Source organism: Ursus arctos, unplaced genomic scaffold (assembly GCF_023065955.2).
Source record: "Ursus arctos isolate Adak ecotype North America unplaced genomic scaffold, UrsArc2.0 scaffold_29, whole genome shotgun sequence".
NCBI classification, from domain to species: domain Eukaryota; kingdom Metazoa; phylum Chordata; class Mammalia; order Carnivora; family Ursidae; genus Ursus; species Ursus arctos.
This window is the reverse complement of record NW_026622974.1, coordinates 10,463,682-10,489,184: the sequence shown is the minus strand read 5'-3', so window position 1 is coordinate 10,489,184 and position 25,503 is coordinate 10,463,682. Positions and strand designations below refer to the sequence as shown.

At 37.9% G+C, this 25,503-nt stretch overlaps 2 protein-coding genes across 2 annotated transcripts; both read left to right on the top strand.

The window, feature by feature from the left end:
* Positions 1 to 696: 696 nt before the first annotated feature.
* Positions 697 to 849, top strand: LOC113261014 (beta-defensin 110-like). The gene has a single exon (XM_044387068.1). The coding sequence runs from the start codon at positions 697 to 699 to the stop codon at positions 847 to 849; it is 153 nt and encodes a 50-aa protein (XP_044243003.1).
* A 20,988-nt stretch (positions 850 to 21,837) lies between these two features.
* On the top strand, positions 21,838 to 23,075 carry DEFB113 (defensin beta 113). Its single transcript, XM_026506945.1, has 2 exons — positions 21,838 to 21,895; positions 22,885 to 23,075. Exons 1-2 carry the CDS (start codon positions 21,838 to 21,840, stop codon positions 23,073 to 23,075), a joined length of 249 nt encoding a protein of 82 aa, XP_026362730.1.
* The last annotated feature ends 2,428 nt before the right edge of the window (positions 23,076 to 25,503 follow it).

Genomic DNA, 25,503 nt, shown 5'->3' with positions numbered 1-25,503 from the left:
TTCCTCAATAAATTACCTATCAGTAAGTATTTTCATGCTTACTGTATTACAATTATCAAGATATACTGGGTAGGAGATAACAGAGAATCGGAAGAAATCATTACTATCAATATAAGGTTTATATTTATATTATATTTAAAGAGAATACATACATTAAGGACTAAGTTATGTTATTCATTCATTATTACTGTAGACTGGTGAAAGGGACATATATATCCAGTTGCTCTAATACAATAAAAGAAAATTTCAATTAGGAATAAGATCTGGAATGGAAAAGAAAGCATTGAACAAATAATACTGTCAAGAAGTAATTAGACTAAGTTTGCAAAAAAGTGAAAAAACATGAAAATAAAAATTATAGGTTTTTAAAGAACTACGGATGTCTTCTTAATAAAAGCATGGGAGAGTAAATCTGGTCTTAATAAAGTAAGAAAAAAAGATAGGAAGGCGAGAGCCTTCGGGAGCCAGCTAAAGTTTAGTACCGATGTGAACTGTAAGATAAGGACATACACATTTGTGCAAGGAAAATGTTTATTGCTCGGTCACTTTCTGTACCAACTGCTAAATTGTGCCATGAAACTGCGTGACATACTAGACTATCCATCTCCCACACACCTGATATTATAACTAGAACAGATTTTTTGCCTTCCCTCAGTAAGAAGACTCCCAAGTGGAAAATGAGATTGATGACTTTACATGTCTTTTTTGATTGCAGCCAGAAGTAACTTGGAGCCCAAGTATAGATTTCAGAGATGTGAAAGAGTGAAAGGAATATGTAAAACATTTTGTGACGATGATGAATATGATTACGGGTCCTGCATTAAATGGAGAAATCAGTGCTGCGTATAAACTCTGGAAAACGGAAGTATGATTGAGCATCAAAGTCTGGAACAGGGGCTCATCTTATTGACTCAAGGGTGGGTAGAAAGAAAACGCGATGTTTAACAGAAATATTCACTTTTATATCCTCAGTGCCACTGTTTATATAAATAAAAATAATTTAGCTTCTATTCAGTTTATTCATTGCCCACTTTCTTTGTATTTCAGATGGATAAACATATTTATTACGCAAGGAATCAGGCTCTAACTGTGCTTAGAATGTCATTATGGCCATGTTGCCATCCAGACATTCATGCTACTCATTTAAGTTGCTCTGCTTCCTCTCTAAATATATGTGGGGGACTTTATTGCCAGTTTTACTATGAGAATCGTGATTATCTTCATACTTGCTTTTTTTCCACATTAAAGTCTCTCCGAATATTGTTTTAATTCTTTCTTAAAAGGAAATGCATGTTTTCTCTCTTTCAAATGTGAAGCCTTCCAATCTCGGCTCACCTACTGATTTTTTTGTATGCATTTAACCAATTCCTGTAAGAGGACAGTTTGAGATGACACAGTTTAGTAGTTCTCGCAGTAGGGCAATGGAATACTGTTCATGGCACTGCAAAGGGGTAAAAGGTAAGGTCTTAGAGAGAGAGAAAACTCCTTTTACCCATGCAATCATTTATCCAAATAAGATTTCACAAGGAAGCTCAGTAATAGCTGTTCTTGTTCCAGGAATTGAGGATTATGTTCAGCCAGCTCAATCAGCGGCTCCCAAAGAATGTGTCCTATTGAGAAAATCTTTAATTTTGTTGGAGAAGGAGCTGGGAGGCCACGAGCAATGGAGAATCTTAGGGAGGAAAGTTCAGTATGCGGATGAGTGAACCTGACCAACTACTCAGAACACCAATCTCTGAGGTCCACCATGAGATCTAGAAGGATTCGTTTTGTCTAAGAGGCCGATGGGAGAGAGGTTTAGATGTTAGAGAATTTCAGTTTTCAAAAGCAGCTCCCACGACCGTGCAGCTGATACACAGCTGATACACACGTGGATAACTTGGGAAATGTCACGGTGAGCCTAGGAAAGATGAAGACACATGCGTGGTAGCAAACATGAGGACTCCCCTGGCCACCCTGAAGACCGTATTATTTACCTTAGAGATCTTTACTGAGGAGAGCGCGGCTTTGGTATTTCCAAAAATTGCGCCGCTGTGCGGGCCAGGGATGAGAAGGCGGCATTTAGTTTAACAGAAGTTTGTTAGTTACATTACACCCATGTGCTTCAAACTGTTTAGGCTGCTCTACCTGAAATATTTAAGTTCTATTGTGCACGTATATTGGTACATATCAATGCATAATATGACTTCATTTCATTGAGCCACAATGTTTCTGGACTGATACGTTTAGAAAAATAGCATTGTCTTTGTGAAAGTGCAGTATTCTCTCTGACTCCTAGTTCTTTGAAGATACCACTAGCAAAGAATTGAACTTTCCTCATACTTAGCAAGCCCCAGGAGGTAAGAATTCTCTGTTCCTTCATTTTAACAACACATGATATGAGAAAGAATGTCTTTTAATCCTTTTCTGCTAAGAAATTTTTTACTGTGAAGATTTTTGTCTTTTCTTATCTTTTTTTTTTTAAAGCATTCTGTTCTATAAGGTCAGAATTCCATAAGGTAATATAGACACGTTTATACAAATATTTATACTTCCAAACTGTGGAAGTAATTGCTTTGTATCTTGAATTCTAATATTACAGGTGTCAAAGGATCATTAGATTAACTCCATTACTACCACTCAGCAACAATCAGCTGTGTTCTAATCTTGCTGGACACTGTAGCTAGTTGGAAAAATATTTAAATATAATTTTTAGCACCATATACTTATCCATGGTGATAGCTTACACTTAGAAAAAGATCAATTTGCCTGCTCTTTCTCTTTATTATTGCTTTATTGCCAGTGGACTAATTCCTACTGAGAGAAATACTAATTTATTATTCTCTTTTGCATACTTCAGGATATCATGTCCATTAATGACCTTTCTGAGTATTATTTGTACTCCCTTTCTAATGGTAACTGAAATTGATTCTGTGAATACTGAATGTAATACCTCATAGAACTATTTCTTAATTAGATTTCTTCATCTAAGGGCTATGTCTCCAAATCGGTTGTGTTGTCAAATACGCATTATTTAAGTACTGTACACAAATACAAGCGTTTAAGTAATTTTTTATTTGAATTTTTTACTGTGGTTCATGACCTATACTTGTTAATATGTGTCCTGATATACCATCAACCCCTTGAAAAATCTCAAGTCTATGCTCAATTAATAACTGTTAACATGGGTGTTTCCCAGAGATGTTTTGATTTTTCCTCCCGTCAGCTGATCCTGAATTCTTTTTTTTTTAACCAGTAACAATATGTAACTGATTCAAGTTCCTTTGATGAGGAACTCCTATCTTTTAGTTTTTATTTTACAGTTTACAAATTTGTTGTAAAGAGTCCTTAAGCAAGTTGTTTTTCATTACTTTGGATCTCACTTCCCTAACCTGTAATGTAGGGGGTTTTATTCTCCAAGCATCCTCTTATGTTTAATTACCTATTTATCACTCTGAATTTTTGTTTTTTTTAATGCTGTATTGCAGAGGTTAGCAAACTACAGCCCTTGGGCCAAACAGAGTCCTCCTTGTACGACCTATAAGTAAAGGGTAGTATTTACAAACGACATTATAATTGATTTGATGATAGGAACTACTAACTTTCAACATTAATTAAGCAAAATGCTATCCCATCCTTCTTATTAGTAGATTATATGCAATCTCATTCTTACTGTCTATTGATTTTTTGTCAGTTAAAATCTACGGAAAATTGTTTTCTCTTTTCTATTTAAGTTCCTACAAAATAATCCTTGATTTCGCATATTGGCCAGCAAAACCTCAAATATTTGCCCCTTTACAGAACACATTAGCTGGTCCCCATACAGAAAAGAATTGGTAAAGTTCCCAGGTGCAGAATGTGGTCTGTGGATCATCTGTTTTAGGATTACCTGAGAAGGGGCTAGACATGCTCATTCTGGGGCTTAGAATTACTGAATCAGAAACTCTGGAGATGGGGCCAGGCCATATGTGTTTAACCTGTCGTCAACTTGATCATAATGCACAGAAAATGTGCTAACCATTGCCTAGAAATATTCTTAACTAGTGAATTATGAAGCAAAATCATGATCCTTTAATATTTTAGTTAACTTGGATCAAACTTTTGAAGACCCCTTGGCGTTACTGATAAAATATTGTCCAGTAGGAAAAGAAAGATGCCAAGTAACATATCTTTCTTTGGAGAGGATATGGGCAAAAGGAAAACACAGAGAGAAATTTTAGATAAGGAAATTAGAATTCTGTCTCACATATTTATAGTTTGTCAATAGGTGTTGCTTGACCCAAACTAAGTAAAAGTAAACTTAATCAGTATATGTCATTTTTTTTCCTTTCTCAGTTGTTCTTATTTATTTTTATAAAAGTTTTTTAAAACTTTTATAAAAATATAATCATTGATATGATTATATTTTGGACACAGAATCTGGTATAGTTGTGTTCAAATGGCAGTGCTGATTTTCTTGCTGCTTCAAAGGATGATATAATGGTCAACCAAAGGAATGTGATCAAGATAGCTTTTCCCTTAGCTTTGACGAAACTTCAGACAGATTTCTTCCTGACTAGAGGCCCCTGACCTCACTTTTCTTATTGAATTTACTTTAGAAAACTTGCAATTGTAAATTCTTCCTCTGTTCCTTTGAAATATATGCAAATCTTCTCCCAGCCTCTCCTCAGTATTACCAGAAATGTCTTTCTCAAGGATTTGAGAACCATCCCTTTGAAATATACATTTCAAAGGACATAACACTTCTGTCTCAGTCTCTCCGAGAGGCTAAAAGCCTAACTTCAATGGGTGCCAGTTATCAAATACAGATGGCCTAATCACAGAGGAAAGCATTGGCAAACTCTGGGATAACTTGCTGTGCTGAAGGTAGCCCAGTGACCAACCACCTCCCCCCTTGTCATCACACCAGACCCTAAGAAACTTCCTGCATTTTGTTTCTTTGAAATTGAGTTCCCTTTCTCTCCTCTATTGCAATAGTCTTCAATAAAACCTTCCTTGGCTATTATCTTTGTCTCGTGCAACTTTGTCAAATAAAATGGAAAAAATTGAATTCTGGGTTTGAAGGATTTGCTTAGAAAATATCCTCCCCAATATAGATAGAAGACATTATTTAGAGAAATTTCCTTTTTTTGGTAGAATGCTGTATGTACCATATGAGTTACACATATAGCTGTTGTGAGAGGACAGGGAAGATTATGATACCTTTTCTTAGAGTGGTCAGGCAAGACTTCCGAGAGGAGATGATATTTGAGGGCAAGGAGCACCACATCTGTTTCAATTATCAGGTATCCCTAGAATCTGGCACAGAGATTGACCAAGGGTAAACACTTGATAACTTTTTATGGAATGAGTGAATTGATAGCTGGATGCATACATAAAGAATGAAGATCCAAAGACCCTATCTCGAGGAGTGCTCATTTCATATTGAAGGGCATAACATGGAAAAGAAGAAGACAGGGAGTTTTCAAATAGTTAGAACTGAAATAAAGTTAGAATTGGGAAAGGTATTTTCAGGAGGACTGGTCGTACATGATGCCACATGATATAGACTATCTTGGAAGGTGTGGTGTTTTGGATAAAGTAAGTATATAGTTATATAAATCATTTTAAAACTCTGCTTACAAAGGAATTAAAATTCAATATGAGAGCATAAATGCTAACATTAAGAAGAAAACTTATGTTTTGGACAATCTTCTAACTGATTTCTTTGCTCGTCTTTGTCAGGCTAGTTGTCCTCTATCACTGACACATAGCTGCAAAACGTTTCCTGAAGAATATTAGAACAGGTTCTTTTTTAGTCATTCTGTATTGTCTCAAATGCTTTATGTCATGTTGCTGATGCTACTGAGCTTCTTTTGCTTTCTAAACTTCCATAAACCATTACGTTATTGGATTTTTGGTATTTATGTTATTAAATTAAATTAGTGGCAATAACTTCTCTATGTCTAGACTGGAAATTTAAGTTTTCATGTGTTTTTAAAATTTTTTTAACATCTTTATTGAAGTATAATTAACATCAAATAAAATGTCTGTGTTTAAATGTTCTCATATGTGAAAAGGCACATGAGTATCATTTCTGTCTCTTTCATTCATATGTAAAATGAGGAGAATGATTCTTTTTTACCTAAGATAGACACCAATTTATTTATTTGTTACAAGTTCTCTAGTGCATGTCCATGCTGTACTTCTGCTTTTGGGGGAATTTCTCCCATCATTCTTGTCTCAGGATTTAATGAGGGGTCAACATTTTCTTACAATTCTTGCTTTTTAACCATGGTAATATTAAAAGTTCAACCTCTGATCACTGTGGTCCAGTTAATTTTCACCTGGGATTAACACCTTCCTCTCTATTCATGCTTCCATTAATAAAGTGAGTTTGCGGCTTCTACCAACAAAATAACTCCGCCCCCAACTCTCTGATAGGCTAGAAGACCAATGTGAAGCCAATATTGAGAGAAATAGATAGGAGAATTACTGGGAAAGATTACTGTGAACGAGTCCCGTTACAGTCTTTCTGAATACAAGTCCCACATTGGACTTTCCTCCTTTGTTTGGTTCAGCTGGTTTTGTCTGAGATCCATTAAAGTCTACATTTATACATTAACACTTAAGCTACTTTGATTTGGCTGTTTGTGACTTTCAAACAAAACCTATAACTCAGAGATTTCATTTAAAGGATGTAGGAGAATCATAAGAAAGGTACATAATAACTGGAAACACTTTTGAGATATTATTATTATTTTCACAATAACTTGAAAAATTGTTGTTCTTTTTTTTAGATTTCTTTGGGTTTCAGTTTTCTCATTTTTAAAATAAGGAAGCAAAAATACATTTTCTATTCAAACTGAAATTGTCATCATTAGTATTTATGAGTCTATTTTAAAAAAATGACATTTACATTTAGAGCAGGTTTAAGTTCACAACAAAATTGAGCAAAAAGTCCAGAAAGTTATCGTGTACCCCCTCACCCCACATGTGCACAGCCTCTTCCATCAGCATCTGCACCAGAGTGGAATGTTCATTATAATCGACAAATCTACAGTGTCGCCTTATTATCAAAGTGCATAGTTTGCATTAGGTCTCACTCTTGGTTTTGTGCATTCTATGAGTTTTGACAAATGTATAATGACATGTATCCACCATTATAGTATCATACAGAATAGTTCTACTACCCTAAAAATCCTTTATACTCTGCCTAGTTATTCGTTTCCTTCCCACTAACCCTTGGCTACAACTAATCCTTTTATTGTCTCCATGCTTTTGTCTTTTTCGGATTTGTGATTCCATTTTAAAAATTACTTCGAAGGAAACATCTACCCTTTTATTTCTAAATTACATAGTTCAGGGATTTGGGAGTCTAGTCTAAAAAGAGTAGCAAGGTAATGGAAAGTATGGATTCTGTGCCCCAAAGAATATAACACCAGCAACTGTGCGACAGAGACACACACACAGACATACACACAAATGCTATAGGGTGATAAACAGCATATACTTTGATCCCTCCACTCCCATAAACACATACATACACAGATGTAAAAACACAAGACTGCCCAGAGTCAGACTTTGTCAAATATGAATTGTTTAAAATGGTAAAGGAAAACCAATATCTTTCTTTCTTCCTGGTGGCAATTCAGTGTCCATGACGCTCAAAAAGTCCTCTTAATTTGTATCTCCATGTTTTCCTTTCCTACACTTACTAATTTTTCCTGCTAATGCCCTGGAGAGGCTGCCTGGTGATCAAAAGTGCTTCACTGCCATAGGAGGCAAAGCATAGGACCCACACCAAGCGTTTTAGTAATTCTCAACCTTTGCCTGCCAAGCTGGGGCTGTTGTCATGCAGGTTGCTTTCACAGAGATCTTCAACATCAGCTATTACCTTGCAGTTTCACTATGGTTCTCTTTGAACTTCTGCTTTCCCACAAAGTCTATTTTTTCAGAGCCATAATGTATATCAGATTTAGAATACTCACTGGCAATTTGGGCCTAAACTGTTTAATACAAGATGCCAATTTTACATCTATAATAAGAAATTATATTCTTGGGCTTATTGACCATTTGTGTTGGCCTGACAAATGCATATTTTCCTTTAGGCAATTTACATGGGAAGCCAAGTTATAAGGAATTTTCCTTATGAGCAAAGAATAAGAACAGTTGGAATTAGAAGAGGGGTTTGAATGTTAAATAGCATCGGAACGAAGGCCTGAGGTTTTCCTATCCCAAATAAGTTTACTACTACCAGGTAGGAGTAATATTCACTTCAACATATTCTTAGGATGCTACTTTCCCTAGAAAAGTTAATTGACAGGTGTAATCAGGCTTTGTCTCCTGTGGTTTAGCTTCATATACACGTTAGCCCCTACGTGGACATGCTTTGATTGACAACATCTGTTTTAGATGTGTAGTTATAGAGAGAGAGTAGGCAAAGTAGTTGGAATATAGGACTTCGTGTCACACTGCCAGGAGTCAGATGATTTTGGAGCTAGCTGAATGTTATTCTTGCTAGTTTTGTAACTTTGAGCATGTTACTTAACTTGGCTACATTTTGGTTTTCTTTTTTTCTTTTTTTTTTTTTATTCGACAGAGATAGAGACAGCCAGCGAGAGAGGGAACACAAGCAGGGGGAGTGGGAGAGGAAGAAGCAGGCTCATAGCGGAAGAGCCTGATGTGGGGCTCAATCCCAGAACTCCAGGATCACACCCTGAGCCGAAGGCAGACGCTTAACCACTGTGCCACCCAGGTGCCCCTACATTTTGGTTTTCTTATATATATAATGGTGGTAGCAACAACTCATTTTCCAATTTCCAGCGCCAGGAATCACTGAATAAATGTGCACAGAAATCACTCAATACAGGTAAACGACAATACTAATGTTAAATCAGGTTTTAATCTTCTAACTTCTCACTGGAAATAATTTTTGTCTCTTTACTGAGACTGCATATCTTTTATTTAACTCAGGATGTGTGATTTATACAGTTTATATATTGGGGGGGAAAGAGGGATATTGCGATCAGTGTTGAACAGAGGCATTGAGGGTTTATGTCAAACCAGGTTGGGGACGATATGATACTACCTGAGCCCTAAGGATATAAGGGAGCTACATTGTGAGACAGAGGATAATGGAACAGATGAACCTGGAGAATAGGAAGCCAGGAAAAAGAAACCCCTGAGAGGAGGTATAAGTCCACCATTCTCACTGCCTCTTCTCAAAACCAGCTTTTGCTGAATTTATATCTGACATTTTTTAACTTCGTATTCTTCTTTGGGGTACCTGGGTGGCTCAGTTGGTTAAGCAACTGGCTCTTGATTTCTGCTCAGTCATGATCTCAGGGTCATGGGATCGAGACCCTTGTTCGGCTCTGTGCTCAGTGGGGAGTCTGCTTGAGAGTCTCTCTCTCTCCCCGCCCCTCCCCCCACTTGCACACTTGTTCTTTTTCTAAAATAAATAAATCTTTGAAAAAATATAAATTCTTCTGTTTTTCTTGAGCTATTTTAACTCTTTCTTGAGAATAATAATTTAGACCAGAGTGGAGAAAAACTTTTGATGACTTTTCTCAGGGTGCATGTATATGTGTGTGTCTTGGCAGACAGCCTAGACATGTCGGGTGTTGCATTTGGTTGCCATCAACCGTGATGAGATCAATCAACAGCAGGTATCATATATTCGAGAGCTGAAAGACACCAGTTCAAAGGCCAAGTCCCATAATCTTTCAAAGATTGAATGCAAATTATTAAGAGAAGACATTTAGTTTTATTAACAAACAGACTCAGAGAAGAATATTGATTATTATTGCTTTGACCTCTGGTTCATATTAGGTGATAAGAAAATTCCAAAGTTAGGCCCCTTTTCTTATCTTTTTCAGAACTGTTTCCTGTAAATATCCTGGCTTTTAAATAGATTTCCTTTCCACACTCATGTCTGAGACTTCATATCATTGGGCAAAATTATACTTAAAAAAATTAGAAAAAAAAAACACTCAGAGATTTCTGATTCTGGTAACATGGCAGACAGAGAGAGAATTCAGAACCCTTACTGAATAGCCAGAAGCTTTAGACAAAGTGCAACGTAAAATTGTTAATTACCCAATTGTGTTCATCAGAATGAGCTAACTTTACATACTAGATGAAAGAGAAAACCAAAAACTAGGGTGATAAAGGTCAGAGGGGAGGGGTCCCCAACATAGGGTGGAGGTGGGGAAAGGACAACCAACCCAGCAAAGGCCTTGGTGTTCTACAACTAGGTTGTGAGAGACCTGGTCCCAGTTCTACGCAAGGCAGAGAATTGGAAAAACACTGTTTATGATAGTGACATGAAACATTATAGTTGCTACACTGGGGATGTGTAGGAAATTCAGAGTGCATAGATATCCCCTTTGGAGACCTTGAATAATGAGGCACAACATTGGTCAGGAAAGAAGAGTCTGGACTTCAGATGGAGCAGCATTGGTAGCAATAGAAGTAGCGGGGAGAGGTGACCCCCGATCTGAGAAGATGACGAGTGCGAAATCACTGAAACAGCAATGAGTCTCAGAGACATGAACAGACAGAAGAGTTGTAAGTAAACTCACAAGGTGGTGAAGATTGGCTAGCCACTTCAAAGGAGAACATATTGGCCATCAAACAGAACACAGAAGCCACAGAAGGACCCTGCGGAGGACAGAGGAGACCTGTGGGCTGATGTCCTAAAGTACAACGTCTGTGACTCACAGACAGGCTGTCCGTGTATCGCCCACAGGGTTTCAATCTCCACAGACAACTATGTCAATCGGGAAGATAGTTTTAAAAAACAAGGGTAATAAAGTTTCTCAATGAAAGCTGGAGATTTGGAGATCAAACACTTGAAACCACTACCCAATAGACTGCCAGGGAATCATTAACTAACTTAATCCTTGAAAAGCACTAACCTTTGCATGACACATGAAGGTTCTCTTTAGTTTTTCTGAGGTATGTTGAGGAAGTTTTTCAGCTGCAGTCCTGCTCAATAAGGCACAGATTCAATAATTTTCTATGACTCAGTAAACTAAACCAGGAGCCACACAGGTGAACTAGGAATATGATGTCTCTCCTCCCAAAAACTAGAGAGCTTCATATATATAATCTCATTCTTAAAGAAACTGCACCTGCCATAAGAATTATTTCTAACATTTTCCTTCTTTTTGGCACACATTCCTGCAAGGAAGAGTAACATATTTATTGGGATTTTTCCTTGAAGCCTTTTGAAGGGCATTCTTGAAGTTTGATCCAGGTTACCATTTATGAATCAAGTAAATACAGTAATAGGGCTGATAAAGAATCCAGGATTAATTCAGCAGGACAGGGCTAAACTTGTGACTAAGAACATTAAGATTGGAAGCTTTGGGGAGCTAGCCCAAAGATTATGGTCAAAACAGTAATCCTTGAGCACCTTGGTGGCTCAGTCCATTGGGCGTCTGCATTCAGCTCAGGTCATGATCTCAGGGTCCAGGGATTGAGCCCAGCAGCAGGGAGTCTGCTTCTTCCTTCTGCCTGCTCCCCACTCCCCACGCTCGTGCTCTCGCTTTCTCTCAGATACATAAAATCTTTAAAGAAATAAAAATAAAAGTAAAAAAAAAACCAGTAATCTTTTAATATCTTTAACTCTTACCTGAAATAGAAACCTAAATTTAAATTACTGTTTTATTTTCACTGGTAATGTCTCTTCTCTACTACCTATTCTTCTTGAAGGTTTTCCTTCGCATCTTACAAGGAGAAAAGCTGAAGTTTTCTTCCCCTCTGAACTGTACTCAAGCCCTTGACTGAAGGAGAGACACTAACTGGAGAATTCCATTTTCCAAAAACTGTGTAACCAAAATTCATGTATATATTCCTGCTCCTGTTTCAACTTCCACTGCAACTAAAACATCCATGGATGATGGATGAAAGAATAATTGTCATTGTACCAGCGTGCCTCCACTCTGTGGTTATCACCACACCCTGGGGAGCTCTCTTCCAGGAAGACCGTGTGAGACAGGACCAGCAGCACAACCCTACAGAGGAAGTGTCTGCTCAGACATGTACACGAGGGTCTCTGTACTCCATGGGCACCGCAGATCGAGAGCATTCATACCATGAGAGAGCTTGTAAGTAATGGAACGTCTCTGACCTGTCCCATACCTACTGACATAGAACCTACTTTTCAACAAGAATCCAGATTATTCACATGCACATTCGAGTTCAAGAAATACTATCTTAACACATCGGAGCTGCATCCATCTACCAGTCAATCTCTGTGTTATTCCCTTCCTCTCTCTTCCTCTTTTTTCTTCTCTCTCTCTTTCCTCTCACACATTTATTCTCATCTCTCAACTAACCTGCAATTTTTCCCAGGGTGGGCGGGAGGAGGGAGCTTCTGTTTGTTTTGTTTTGTTTTTTCCCCAGGGTGTTAGATGGCAACATAGTTGGGGGATATCAAAGTGCACATGTATCATGAGATAAAAGGAAAACGTTCTGCTCTAAACTCCCACATGGCTCCATATGACATATTGTCGGATTGTACCTTAAGAAAGTACAGGGAGTCCAACCCAAGGTGACCGGAAACAAGGAGGACAGGGCAGACTTATCAATGATCAGTGATCTGGCAATGGGTTGAAATGTCAGGCACAGGCTCTGCTTATCTGTGGTCAGATCTGAGAGGTAGGAGTTTAGGCAGGTTCCCAGAGAGGAAAACTGAGCAAAGCCATGAGAGGAATAAAGTACAAGGAGAACAATGGATGGGCAGCTAACAGAGACCCTTTAAGCCATGTTCTTGTCCTCACAGATCACTAAAGTCTCCAAAGTTACCTCCTTCCCTGACCCTCTTCCTGTTCCCTTCTAAACAGTACCACTAGAGCCAAAGTGAACTTATAAACTCTTAAATGGCTTCCATCAAACCTAATGAAATCCGTCACTTCACTGTGGCCTAAAAATCTGGATGAGACCAATCCCCTCCCACGCCCTGACCACTCCCCCGCCCCCGACCACTCATGCCATCGCTCACTGAGCATCAGCTCCCTGCCCTGTAGTTTATTCCTCGCATACATGATGCTGTCGGGAATATCTAACTTTGCATCTATGTAAGGGACACACTTTGTGGGCCACCCCTGTCTCAGGACAGGAGAATTCATCCTTGATCACGTATTAGAGTGCCTCTCCTGATATTCTCTCTCTCCTAACACTCTTGAATTTAATGAAGAGCAATTCAGTCTGAAAATTAAGTACCAAGAATGGTTGTGACCATGCTTATCCTGCCCTACTGCTTTATCCTAAAGTCTTGAGTTGTACCAATCCAGAGTAAGAATTCAGTAATTTTTAAGGTTCTTAGTGGGTGTCTTCTTTGTCAGATTCATGCATTATTTCTTTTCACAGGCAGTAGAAGTCAATAAGTTTGATATTAAAATCACCATTTTACAGATAAGGAAACTGGACCTTAAAAAGAAGACTTAGTAAAAAGCATGCCTGGCATTCAACTCCAAGTTTTGCTAACGTGAAGGAATAGGCTCATTCTATCTCTGAAAATCAGTCAGTCTAGTCGAGGAGAACCAGATGGAGGTGATTTGTCAGGGGTATGGATGACCAGAAGTAGAGACCTGTATTAAATGGACTTGAGGGGCACCTGGGTGGTGCAGTCATTGATTATCTGCCTTCGGCTCAGGGCGTGATCCCGGCGTTCTGGGATCGAGCCCCACATCAGGTTCCTCCGCTAGGAGCCTGCTTCTTCCTCTCCCACTCCCCTTGCTTGTGTTCCCTCTCTCGCTGGCTGTCTCTGTCAAATAAATAAATAAAAATCTTTTTAAAAAATAAATAAATGGACTTGAGAAATACTTTATAAATCTTGTTTCTTCATTTCTGAGAGTCCGTGAACCACTTTCCAAAGAATGTGAGCCTGCATTTGACCAGCTTTCTATATTCTTCAGCACGGTTTCAGCTCCTAAAATAAACTCTTACTGTGTGACCTCATCTTAGAATCCTAGAACACAGTAAAATGTAGAGGGCAGGAAAGCAAAAGGAAGAAGCATTACTTTAGGTCATATCAAGTATTCATCTTTGTTGTTTTATCTTCACATCACATGTGCAGGTTTTATTCCCAATCCCCCTAATAAAGCCGAGACTCAGAATGGAAACACCCTTTGCACAGGGCCACATGGCTAGACAGTACTAAAGTGTCATTTGCACTTGGGTCAGTCTGTCCACACCATTACACTGCCTCAGTAGAGGGCTGGACACAGCCATCCCGGGGTATTCGTGTTCTTCCGGGCTTGGTGGGGAGAAAAATATGCTTCATTCTGCATTCTGGGAAGAACTTAAGTAGAGCAGGGGCAGAGATGAGACTGACTGTGTGAAGAGAAGAAATGATGTAGATGAATTTCCTCCAACAAAAGCAAAATGTGCATAAATCAGTGGTATTAGACCTGGGTAAGCAAGCATAAGAAAGATTTGGGGGGATTTATTTAAAAGTGCAAATTTCTAAACCACATCCCTGAATAACAGAATGGGACTATTTGAGGGTGGTGCCCAGGAGTATGGGCTTTTTTTAAATTATTGCCATGGTTCTAAAAATTATGACGTTCAGAGAGCCATTGGTTCAGCTAATCTTTCCGCTGTTTCTGGGCATGAGTTTGCCTTTTATCTTTAGGGTTTGTCAGTTGTCTACCATTTACTAAAGGTTAATAGCTTTAGTTCCTTGCTATAAACAGAGACATAAAGAAATTAAAGAAATTCAGTATCACCTTTCAGAGTTTTGTTCATTCACAAAATCATTGGTTCTAGTGTAACAGGTAAGAATGTGGGTTCAAGAATCAGATTGCCTTGGGATCTAATATCAGCAATGGAAATTACTAGTACAGGGATTTTAACAGGTTACTAAATGAATGCCTGTAAGCCTTTAAGTTGTACAATGATAGTATAACTACTTCTTAAGGTTGGTGTTATGTTTAACAGAGATCATAAATGAAAAGCATTCAGGCATCACCTTATATTTAATAAATGTTCGATACAAATTCACTATTACTTCTTGGGCATCTGGTAAGAACCAAACCTTTTGCTAAATGTAAAAAATAAAATAGAAAGTGGAGTTGTAAAGGTTATCCTTTGTTCTATCCTTAGAACATTTCTCTCGGGGCGCCTGGGTGGCACAGCAGTTAAGCGCCTGCCTTCAGCTCAGGGCGTGATCCCGGCGTTGTGGGATCGAGCCCCACATCAGGCTCCTCCGCTATGAGCCTGCTTCTTCCTCTCCCACTCCCCCTGCTTGTGTTCCCTCTCTCCCTGGCTGTCTCTATCTCTGTCGAATAAATAAATAAAATCTTTAAAAAAAAAACATTTCTTTCATGGCGCTCCTTCATATAAGCTGTATATGGAGGGTAAATCATAATTTAGTACCTGTGATCATCTTCCATACCCACCAAAATGGAAATAAATAGATAAAAACTCTTTGTGCATTGGTCTCTCATCCCTTAAGATTAGAAACTGAATTGTTTATTCTGACATTCACTTTCTCAGAAGGGCCATTTTCCAAAAATGTTTAGATAGATAAGTGATAAATACTACAGTAGCTACCATAACTTTATTTCAATCCCCATTCAGTAGGTATAACTTTATTTCAATAACTTTATTTCAATCCCCATTCATATGAATTAAATGCCTATTCTATCCTAAACTCCTTTGTGTAGCTGTCAAAATCCCTGCCCCCATGGAGTTTGCATTTCAGTGAGAAGTTAATGTTAATAGTAATAATAATCATACCATAATATACGAGTAAATAATAAAAGAAGCCAATAATGAACCAAGCTATTTGCAAATAAAGACAAATGAGAAATATACACACACACACACACACACGCACGCACACACACAAATTGGAGTGAATTTATGTCATCATTAGGGTTACTATTATTAGAATAGACACCAAAAAAGCCTTCAAAATCTCTGGTAAGATGACATGTGAACAGCAGAGACCAGAAGAAGACAAATCAACTGTGTTTCTGGGTAAAAAGGTGGAGGACTTGAAAGATGTGATTGAAATGCTTGATGAGTCCTAAATATCACATATCAATACATAACACATACACACACAGACCCAAAATCCTTCTGAACAAAAAAGAACATTATAGTTGGGTGAGTTTAAAGTAACATGTGTTCAGTGAGGAAATAGTCTTCATCTGAGTAAAATCAGAATTGACACAGAGAAGTGGATCGTATGCAGAATCCGTGAGATGAATACTAATGGCTATTGAATTTATAACCAGTACCTTAAAATTCACACAGATGTAAGAAGATGAGGCAAATAATAATGTCTCACGGTAGATAATCAATACTTTATTTTCAAAATTAAAATGTAATACTTTGGGGCGCCTGGGTGTCTCCGTCGCTTAAGTGTCTGTCTTCGGTTCAGGTCAGGATCCCAAGGGCCTGGTATTGAGTTCTGTGTGGGCTCCCTGCTCCGCAGGGAGTCTGCTTCTCCCTCTGCCCTTCCCCCCACTCGTTCTCTCTCTCTTTCTCAAATAAATAAAAAAAATCTTTTTAAAAATGTAGTACTTTGATCGCCACACGGATTTCCTTAGTGCGAGGCAGCTCACTGATACATAATATCACAAGGTAATAAGCATATTCTGACGGTTACAGAATGCCATTGCTCCATAACCATCAACTTAAGTGACAGTCTAACAAAGATATTAGGAGGAGGCATCAGTAACAACAAAAAAATTTATTTTCATTAGGTAAGTATTGCTTAAGCATCTGCTAAGCAATAGCTACAGGATATGGCTTCAGATTAAGATTTCTAAATCACTATATGAAAAGCTAAAACTGTAATGGGCCCTACCTATGTTGCTGTGGCTTTCTTTTATATTATCTCTCAGTATTTATTAATCTGTACATTTTAATGCCTCTCTCCTTTACCTTCCCTTCTTCTTTCCTACCACCGAAACTTCACTTACACCCAACATCTATAACTCTGAGCTCAAGGACACGTTTGAAAGTGTGGGTGGTAGGGGTGCCTGGGTGGTGCAGCTGGTTGAGCGACCAACTCCTGATTTCGGCTCAGGTCCTGATCTCAGGGTTGTGAGACTGAGCCCCGCATTAAGCTCTGCACTTAGTGTGGAGTCTGCTTCAGATTCTCTCTCCCTCTGCCCCTCCTGCTTGTGCGCTCGCTCTCTCTCTCTCGCTCTCAAATAAATGAATAAATCTTAAAAAAAAAAAAAAGTATGAGTGTTAGCCATCATCCTACCCACCGGAAGAGGTTATTACTGGAACTGAATCACTTATATAAACATGCCCATTGTACTGATACTTTATTAGTAGTTAGTAGTACTAGCAATGGTAGCAGTAGTGATTAGGCAGAAACATTTCACATGCTTTAACTGTGATAAGACTGTAAGCAACTGGCTCAACATCAATTCTTTTATGTGTAATTTTTTTTGAAAGGATGATTCATGAGTAATGGGATAGTACAGAAAATACATTTGATAAACTATAAATTAAGATTAAGACAAAGCGTACAAGCCAATAGACATTGGATAACATTATCCCATGAGACCATACATTCTAATAGTTATCTTTAAGGCTGGTTTAAAATTTAAGGTTTAAGACTCAACTATAGCGAATAAACTGATGGTTACCAGAGGGGAGGTGGAGGAATGGGTGGGTGAAATAGGTGATGGGGATAGAGGAGTGCACTTGTCATAAGTACGGGGTGTTGTATGGAAGTGTTGAATTACTCTATTGTCCACCCGAAACTAATATTATGTTGTATGTTAACTAACTGGAATTTGAATACAATAAATAAATAAATAAATAAATAAATAAATAAATAAATAAATAAAAAAAATGTAAGGTTTATATCATGGCCTTTCACACCCATGCATGGCTTAATATAGCAGAATAGCTACACATTGCACCAGAGTTCCGCACGAGAACTTGCTTTTGACCCATCCTCAGTGAGCATACGTAATATGCGATGCTCTCCCCTATTGCTTAGAATGTCAAGGAAGACTCAGACGGGACTGGAAAGGTTATTTGTTGGGGTGAAAGGAAAGATCAGTTTCTGCTATTCTCCAAATTTTCTCTAGATTCTCCTAAAAACAATCTCCTAGCACTGTTTTCTCTACAAAGTTTCTGCTTTCAGAGTGTCTTTAAGCTGTAAAAATAAAGAATGAGAACAATGAGTTGTAATATTTCTTTTATACTGGAAACCGCATTTTCATTATTGTATTACATAAGTTCCTTTGTAACTCTAAGACAAGTATTCCAGGTGACTGGAATACTAGTAATAATAATGGTTAAGAACGTGGGCTCTGACAATAGACCATGTTCAATTTCAGTTTCACCACTTACCAGCTAGTGGTTGACTTTGTTACTTAAGTAAGTAACTTACTTAAATCTCTGCGTCAGTTTCCTTGTGAATGAAAGTGGGGCCAAATATTATTCCTACTTCCTAGGGCTTTCGTGAGATTTAAACACAGGATACCTGTAAGCTAATGGCACGGTGCCTTGCACGTAAGAAGCATTGCACGTAAGAAGCATTTAACATGTTTTCAAGGTGCATCCGGATCAGGAAGGGCTGAGCCTGAGCTTCAGGGACTCAGGGCTTCTAAATATATGAACCATTAATAATTACTAGAGCCTGCGTAAAAGCTTTTTATAATGGAAAGAAGTAGAAACTGTAGCAGAAGTTCCAGCCCCTGACATCTCTGCAGTCTTTTGTTTTCTTAGTAATTTAATCCTCCTTGTCCTCATCTGCCGGGAATGGCCAGCAATCCCTATACCGGCAGATGAAAGATTGCTCCAAACTTTGCCGTGAGAGAGAGGAAAAGGGCAAGGGGTTCAACGCTCAGAGACGAAGACCCTTTTCTCTTCTTTGCTCCTGCTTTTATTCAAGATAATCAAGATTATTCGAGATAATCACAAATCCTTTATCACTGGTCCTCAAGCACATGATGTGACATGGGGTCTTACTGAAACTGGGAGGATCTGTTTCCCGGGAAGACACGGTATGCTAATTTGGGCATAGTCTACGAGTTCTGCTACACAGAGCTTAAGGGACAATGCTTACGTCTCTTAGATCACAGGGTGACTGTCTGGGCTAAGAAACCTTCGGGAAGGCAACTTCCCGTGGCATTTCAATGGCAGACTGGTCACATAGGCCTCGGCATTGCAAGGCATTCCAAAGGCCTCTGCCCTTCTCCAAAACCTTCCCTGCCCTCAGCGGCCTCTGCGTTACATTTTAGCAAGCCAGGTATTATGGCTGATTTCATGCTCTACGTTAACCCCAACAGTCATCTGTAAAAAAGTTTTTATTATTCTGACCAATTTGAAAATTTCCAAAAGTGCCAGTCTGCCACTGGTGTATAAAATTAGTCCCATAATGGATTTTTTAAACTTAAAGCTTTGCATCCCTCGGTGAATTAAAATAGTCAATGTTTTTCTAGGGGGAGAGGTGAAATAATGCATGGTGCCTGGTAGTCAAGAGCAGAGAAGGGAAATGGCATCATAGTTTTACAATAAAAGAGACTTCAGTGTTGTTTTAGGCTCTTACTTCCTGGACTGTGAAAGCTAAGACCCAGTGCCAGGCCAACAAATCAAGGCTTGATGCAAGAGTGTCGGGTTTTACTGGAAACTCCTATAAGAGAATAGCTTTTCTTTTTTCTTTCCTTTCCTTTTCTTCCTTTCCTTTCTTTTCATTTTCTTTCCTTTCCTCTCCTCTCCTCTCCTTTTCTTTAATTTCCTTTACGTTCTTTTCTCTTTTGATCATCTGTCTTCTTATCATCATACCCTTTTCTGGCATTCTCAACATACAGGCATTGGCCTGGAAAAGCTTCCTTGGTAGGCACAAATCAACCCCAAATCCCTAAAGTCTAGCCACACTATTTTCACCAAGAACCGACAACTTCAAAGATCCTTACCTATGGCTTTAAAGTGTATAATTATTAGCTATTATCATCTAACCTTGTAAAAAGGAAGTAACAACACTTTTTCATCCAGGAAAATTCTTTTTAAGTAGAAATATTTGGGGCCCACTCATCTTGCCATTTCGTTCATATACTTCAGGTCCATTCTCTCACCTTTAAAAAAAGATTCCTCTGTATCTCCTTTTTCTTAATCATTCCTTGCAATCTCATTTTTGTCCTTTTCCCCACACTTTGTCTCCATCTTTCCCCTTTTAAAAAAGTTGTAATTAGTAGAAACCTAGAATCTGTATCTCTCTCAAATTAAGCCCTAAAATATCATTTTAAGCAATAAATCAATAAATTCTCTCCATGCATCCATTTTGGTTCTACTTATATCACTTCCTGGCTAGAATTGGGAAGGTAATCACTCAATCCTTATCTTTGTTCTGTGTGAATCGGATGTCACTAGGAGCCTCACAGTTTAGCAAAGAGATAAAAGAAGGTCATCCAATTTATAAGAATTTGGCTGATATTCCAGCTTGATAAGAGTGGCTTATTTTAGACAGGGAATGGCTACAGCCACACTGAAGCAAAAATGGGCCATTTTGGCCTTGGTCGTCTTCTCATCCATGCCCCCACCATGCTAATGCCAGGCCTGTTAATTTTCTATTGTGTTTTTCATATCTGTTATTTTGCTCTGCTTACATACAATAGGTCTTAGTAAATCTGCAGCAGTTTAATGTGTCTTTTTTGGGTGTTTTTAGAAAGAGGATATTGAGAAAATAGATTTCCCATGATGTGGCTATAAATATATAAGCACCTTTTGGATAAAAAATGAAGCAGAGAACGAACAAAACTAGATTATTGCTTTAAAAACCCAGATTATAAAGTATCCTTATAATGTGACAGAGGGAGACATTAAGTCGTAAGGATGTATCTTTTTGGATTTTCACACCCAAAATATTTATATTTATATGTCTATGATTTATAAATCCTTTTTTGCATATGGTGTCTCTGTAATTCCTACCTTAACCCCCTGGCTGTGGCTGGCCCTACCAATCCAGCCTTCAAAGAGAGAATCTTGAAGTTCAGTCAGTGAATATTTGTCTCAAATATACAGCTAGTAAATAGAAGAGCCAGATGCCAGATTAGTTTTCTGTACCCAAATCCAGTGCTCTTTCAACTTTTAACACACTGCTTTCCCCTATGAAGGAAGTAGTCAGTCCTATGAATAAGTCATCCCATGAAAAGAATTATACTGATTATTCTTATAGCATCACTATGGTCATTTTTAATGTAACAGTACTGAAACTGTGTTTTAGAAATATTTTCTTGTAGAAAAAGTGCATCCCAGGAACTGTCTGGTTCAGGCCAGTATACGGAGGATAACTTCACATGATAAACACTCTTTTACTCGGGTATGAGGGTGAAGAAGGTAATAGAGTATAGACTCTGGCATCCCCTTACCTTAGAGTTCACCTCCGCTCTACCAGTCACTACATGTCTGATTTGAGGCAATTACAGAATCCTTCTGTGCCACAATTTTCCTCAATTGGAAAAGGAGTTCCTGTGTCATAGAATGTGTAATGAAGATTAAGCTGGCGAATCTATGTAAAGTGCCTAAAACACCGCCTGGCACATAGTAGATGTGCAAGAAAGCACGTGACTGAAAATATAGATGAGACTGTGCGCTTTCAGTTAAAAAATTTAAAAAGACTTTCACCCCATTATTTGCTTGTATAACTGAAAATGAGTTCACGTTTGGCTCATTGAGGTCCTAACAGAACTAAGTCCTCTATTCCGCTTGTTGCTATTACACAATACATGGATATGTGCTCAGGCTGGAAAGGCGGCATTAATCAGAACGGTAATTACTCTGAGAAGGCTATAAAAACAAGAGTTCATCTTTCTTTTGTCAGGGAATAGCACAACTCTCAGTCATTTTGAGGTCTGCCTCAACTTCACTGAAGTAGCAATACCAGGCATGAAGATACTTTGTATTTTCCTGACCTTTGTCTTCACTGTGTCTTGTGGTCCATCAGGTAATATTTGCTAAAATGAAAAAAGAGGGAAGAACAAAATGTTTTTTATGAATGGTTTACTCTGGAAAAAAAATCAAACAATTAAATTGTTGTTAGGAAACTCCACATGAATCTATAATGCATTTCACTCTATTTCACATGAAAGAAGAAACGAGTAGAACTGATAGTTGAAAAGATAAAGGGGGAAAAAACCTCCCACGATGTAGAATTAAATCTGTTTGTTATTTTGTTTGATGAGACTATGACTTCTTACAAACTTCCTACTGCCTTCTTTTTTTTTTTTTTTTTTTACAGAGATAGAGACAGCCAGCGAGAGAGGGAACACAAGCAGGGGGAGTGGGAGAGGAAGAAGCAGGCTCATAGCGGAGGAGCCTGATGTGGGGCTCGATCCCATAACGCCGGGATCACGCCCTGAGCTGAAGGCAGACGCTTAACCGCTGTGCCACCCAGGCACCCCTTCCTACTGCCTTCTCTTTTTACATGTGAATTAATGAACTGATACCGTAGCTGTTGTCAAAATTAAGCTTTCTACAACTGGCCCAGCAATTTGTTGGGTGAGGGGGTGTTAGAGGTAGATAGTTATTTAGAACACAAAAGCTTTCTACAACTGGCCCAGCAATTTGTTGGGTGAGGGGGTGTTAGAGGTAGATAGTTATTTAGAACACAAAACAGGTAGACTATTTTTTCCACATTTTTTCTCTTTACTCTTGAGGAAGCATGCACCGATTAAATATTTAATGATATTCTTTTTTTTAAAGCTATTGGCAAAGGAGATATTGTTGGATAAATAAGTATTTATATTGTCACAATTTGTAAGGGACAAAATGTGAACCTTTTTTTTATAGTTACCTGGACATGATTTTAGAAACAAAATGGTTTAACTCTCTACTTTAACAACTTTGTATGCTTATCTGTCTATCTATTATCTATCTGCCTATCTATGCAAGGGAATTAAATCTGGATTTATGATCATAGATACTTTTTCCTAGTTTCACAGAAAAAAACAAAAGAAGATGGAGAGAAAAAAAGAGAATGTTACCTTGTTCGTGGTGCTTGCAAGACTTCATGCAACACTTGGGAGTACATATATAATTACTGCAGTACTGAGCCCTGCTGTGTTATACGGGAATACCAAAAACCTGTCCCTAAACCCCTCAATAGCACAAGGCATATACTGTAAATTAGAAGTCTACCATACTATATAACACTAAGTTGTAACATTACTATTAATAAAAATGAACTTTCTACTTTTTATCAATCTATTTTTGTGTGGGTGTCCTCTGGCCTTCTGGATTACACAATTATATCATGGTGGCTAGTGAGTTCAGTGTTGGGTTGATGCAAGAGACGTAAAGAAGAGTGGTACCTTATTTATTAAACTGGCAGAAGTTCTCTCCTGCCCACATGACAAACACCTCTCATCGTTAATACTTCCATTTATCTCTGACCTGTTTATTTGTCCTGTGCAGTAGCCTCGTTATTTTCATATGATCTTCTAGGCATCAGTCATCAATCATGGTTTATGCTACCTTTCTATAATTTCAGGAAAATGTGCTTGAATCTTAAACACAAGGTCATAAATACCTTAATGATATTAAGGTATCATTATTGGTGATGTATTTATGACATTATTGGTGATGTATTTATGAGTAAGAACAATCAAACAAAACTCAACTAGGAGTAAAATGTGATGAGAATAAAAGCAAATTAAAAACATTTTTAGAGGATTTTTTTTCCTCTTATAAAATATAATAAAATTTGGAGAATACAAATTTTGGAGACTGTCCAAAGAAAACAAAACAAAACAAAAGGCCATTTCTAATTCTAGAGCTAATCTTCTATCATAATTAATTCTGAACACAGGCAGCCAAACCAAGGGTCCCCTCTCCAGGCCCTTAAGAAATTTATTTAACTTCTTTATCTTATAATTCAGTATTTAATACTTCTGTCCTTATCCCCATCTTCAATGAATTCATTGTGCTTCTGGTTTTTCACATTCCACATTAATTCTACTGTAATATTGAATTAATATTGACACAACTTTCTTATGAATTGTAAAGTTTTCTATCAGCAAATCTTGTTGTGTAGAATTTAGAGTCTCCACTGAGTATACTTTTACCTCTAGCTACAGCACAGATCTGGAAAATATAAAAATTTAGGTGAGAATTCTGATTTAGAGAAAATGTAAGAAGTTCAGTGAATTTAAGGTTTAAGAGGAAACGATAATTCCAAGTTTTCTTACTTGGATAAAATACTGAACACTGCAATCATTCATTAGGAAATAGAGCAAGAGACATAGATTTTTTGGAAAGGAACATTTATGGCATGTCAAGTTCAGACTTTTTAGCTATATACAGGTGTGAAGCTTGGGAGAGAAAAATGTGCTTCAAATATAGATTTCCGGAGCCATTAACTGAAGCAATGAGATAAAATCACCCAAACGACTACTACAGATTGACGAGAAGAAAAAAAATGTCCAAAATTCTAAGGAATAACATTTAAGAATGTTAAGAAAAATTAGACTCCATAAAGGAGGGTAAGAAGGAGAACCTAGCCAATGAGACTCACTTCCCAGATGAGGAATGTCTTCCCAGATGAGGTCCCAGACATAGAAGAGAAGAGGCAACCCATTCCTACTATGTTCTGTGTTAATTTTTGACCCACAGAATCAATGAGCATAATAAAATTATTTTTGTTTTAAACCACCAAGTTTCAGGGTAGTCTGTGGCACAGCAATATTAGCCAGAAGTGTATATAACTTCCAAACTATAGAAGTTTTTTAAAAAGAAAAAAGAAACAATACATAATGAATCATAGGCAGGACTTCCGAAATGATGGAATAAAGAGACCAAAATTCTGTCCCTTCACAAAAGCAGCAAAACAGGGGCAAGAAATGTCAAAAACAACTTTTCAAGAGCTTTCCAAATTAACCACAGATTGACAAAAACCCAACAAGCATTTATTTATTAAAAAACAAACCAAACCAAAATGCTGAATCTCAGTAAGAACAGCCAACTTTGTGGCAGTTCAGCTGTCTCATGATTGTCCAACTCTGGTCTCTGCAAGTCGCCGTGACAACCAGAAGCTTCCCAATCAAGGTAGCTGTGAATATATGAAGAATAGTTATAACTCAATAATAAAAACACACTAACTCAATTATAAAATGGACAGCGGAGTTGAATAGACATATCTCCAAAGAGGATATGCGAATGTTCAACAAGCACATGGAAAGGTATTTAATTTCAACAGCCATCAAGGCAATGCAAATCAGCACCACAGTGAGTTACCACTTCCCACCCCCTAACAGAGCTATAATGAACATAAGACACATTAACAAATGTTGGTTAGGATATGAAGAAATGCGAACTCTCAGATATCGCTAGTGAGAGTGTAAACTAGTGCAAACGCTTGGGAAAGTAAAGTGCCGATTCCTGAAAAAGTTAAGCCTGGAATTTCCATTTGATTCTGCCATCCCACTCGTAGGCATATATGCAGGAGATTTGAAAAATATCAATGCAAAACCTTGCGCACAAATGGCCATAGCAGCATGATTCATAATAGCCACAATGTGGAAACAACCCAAATGTTTACAGACTGATGGATGGATA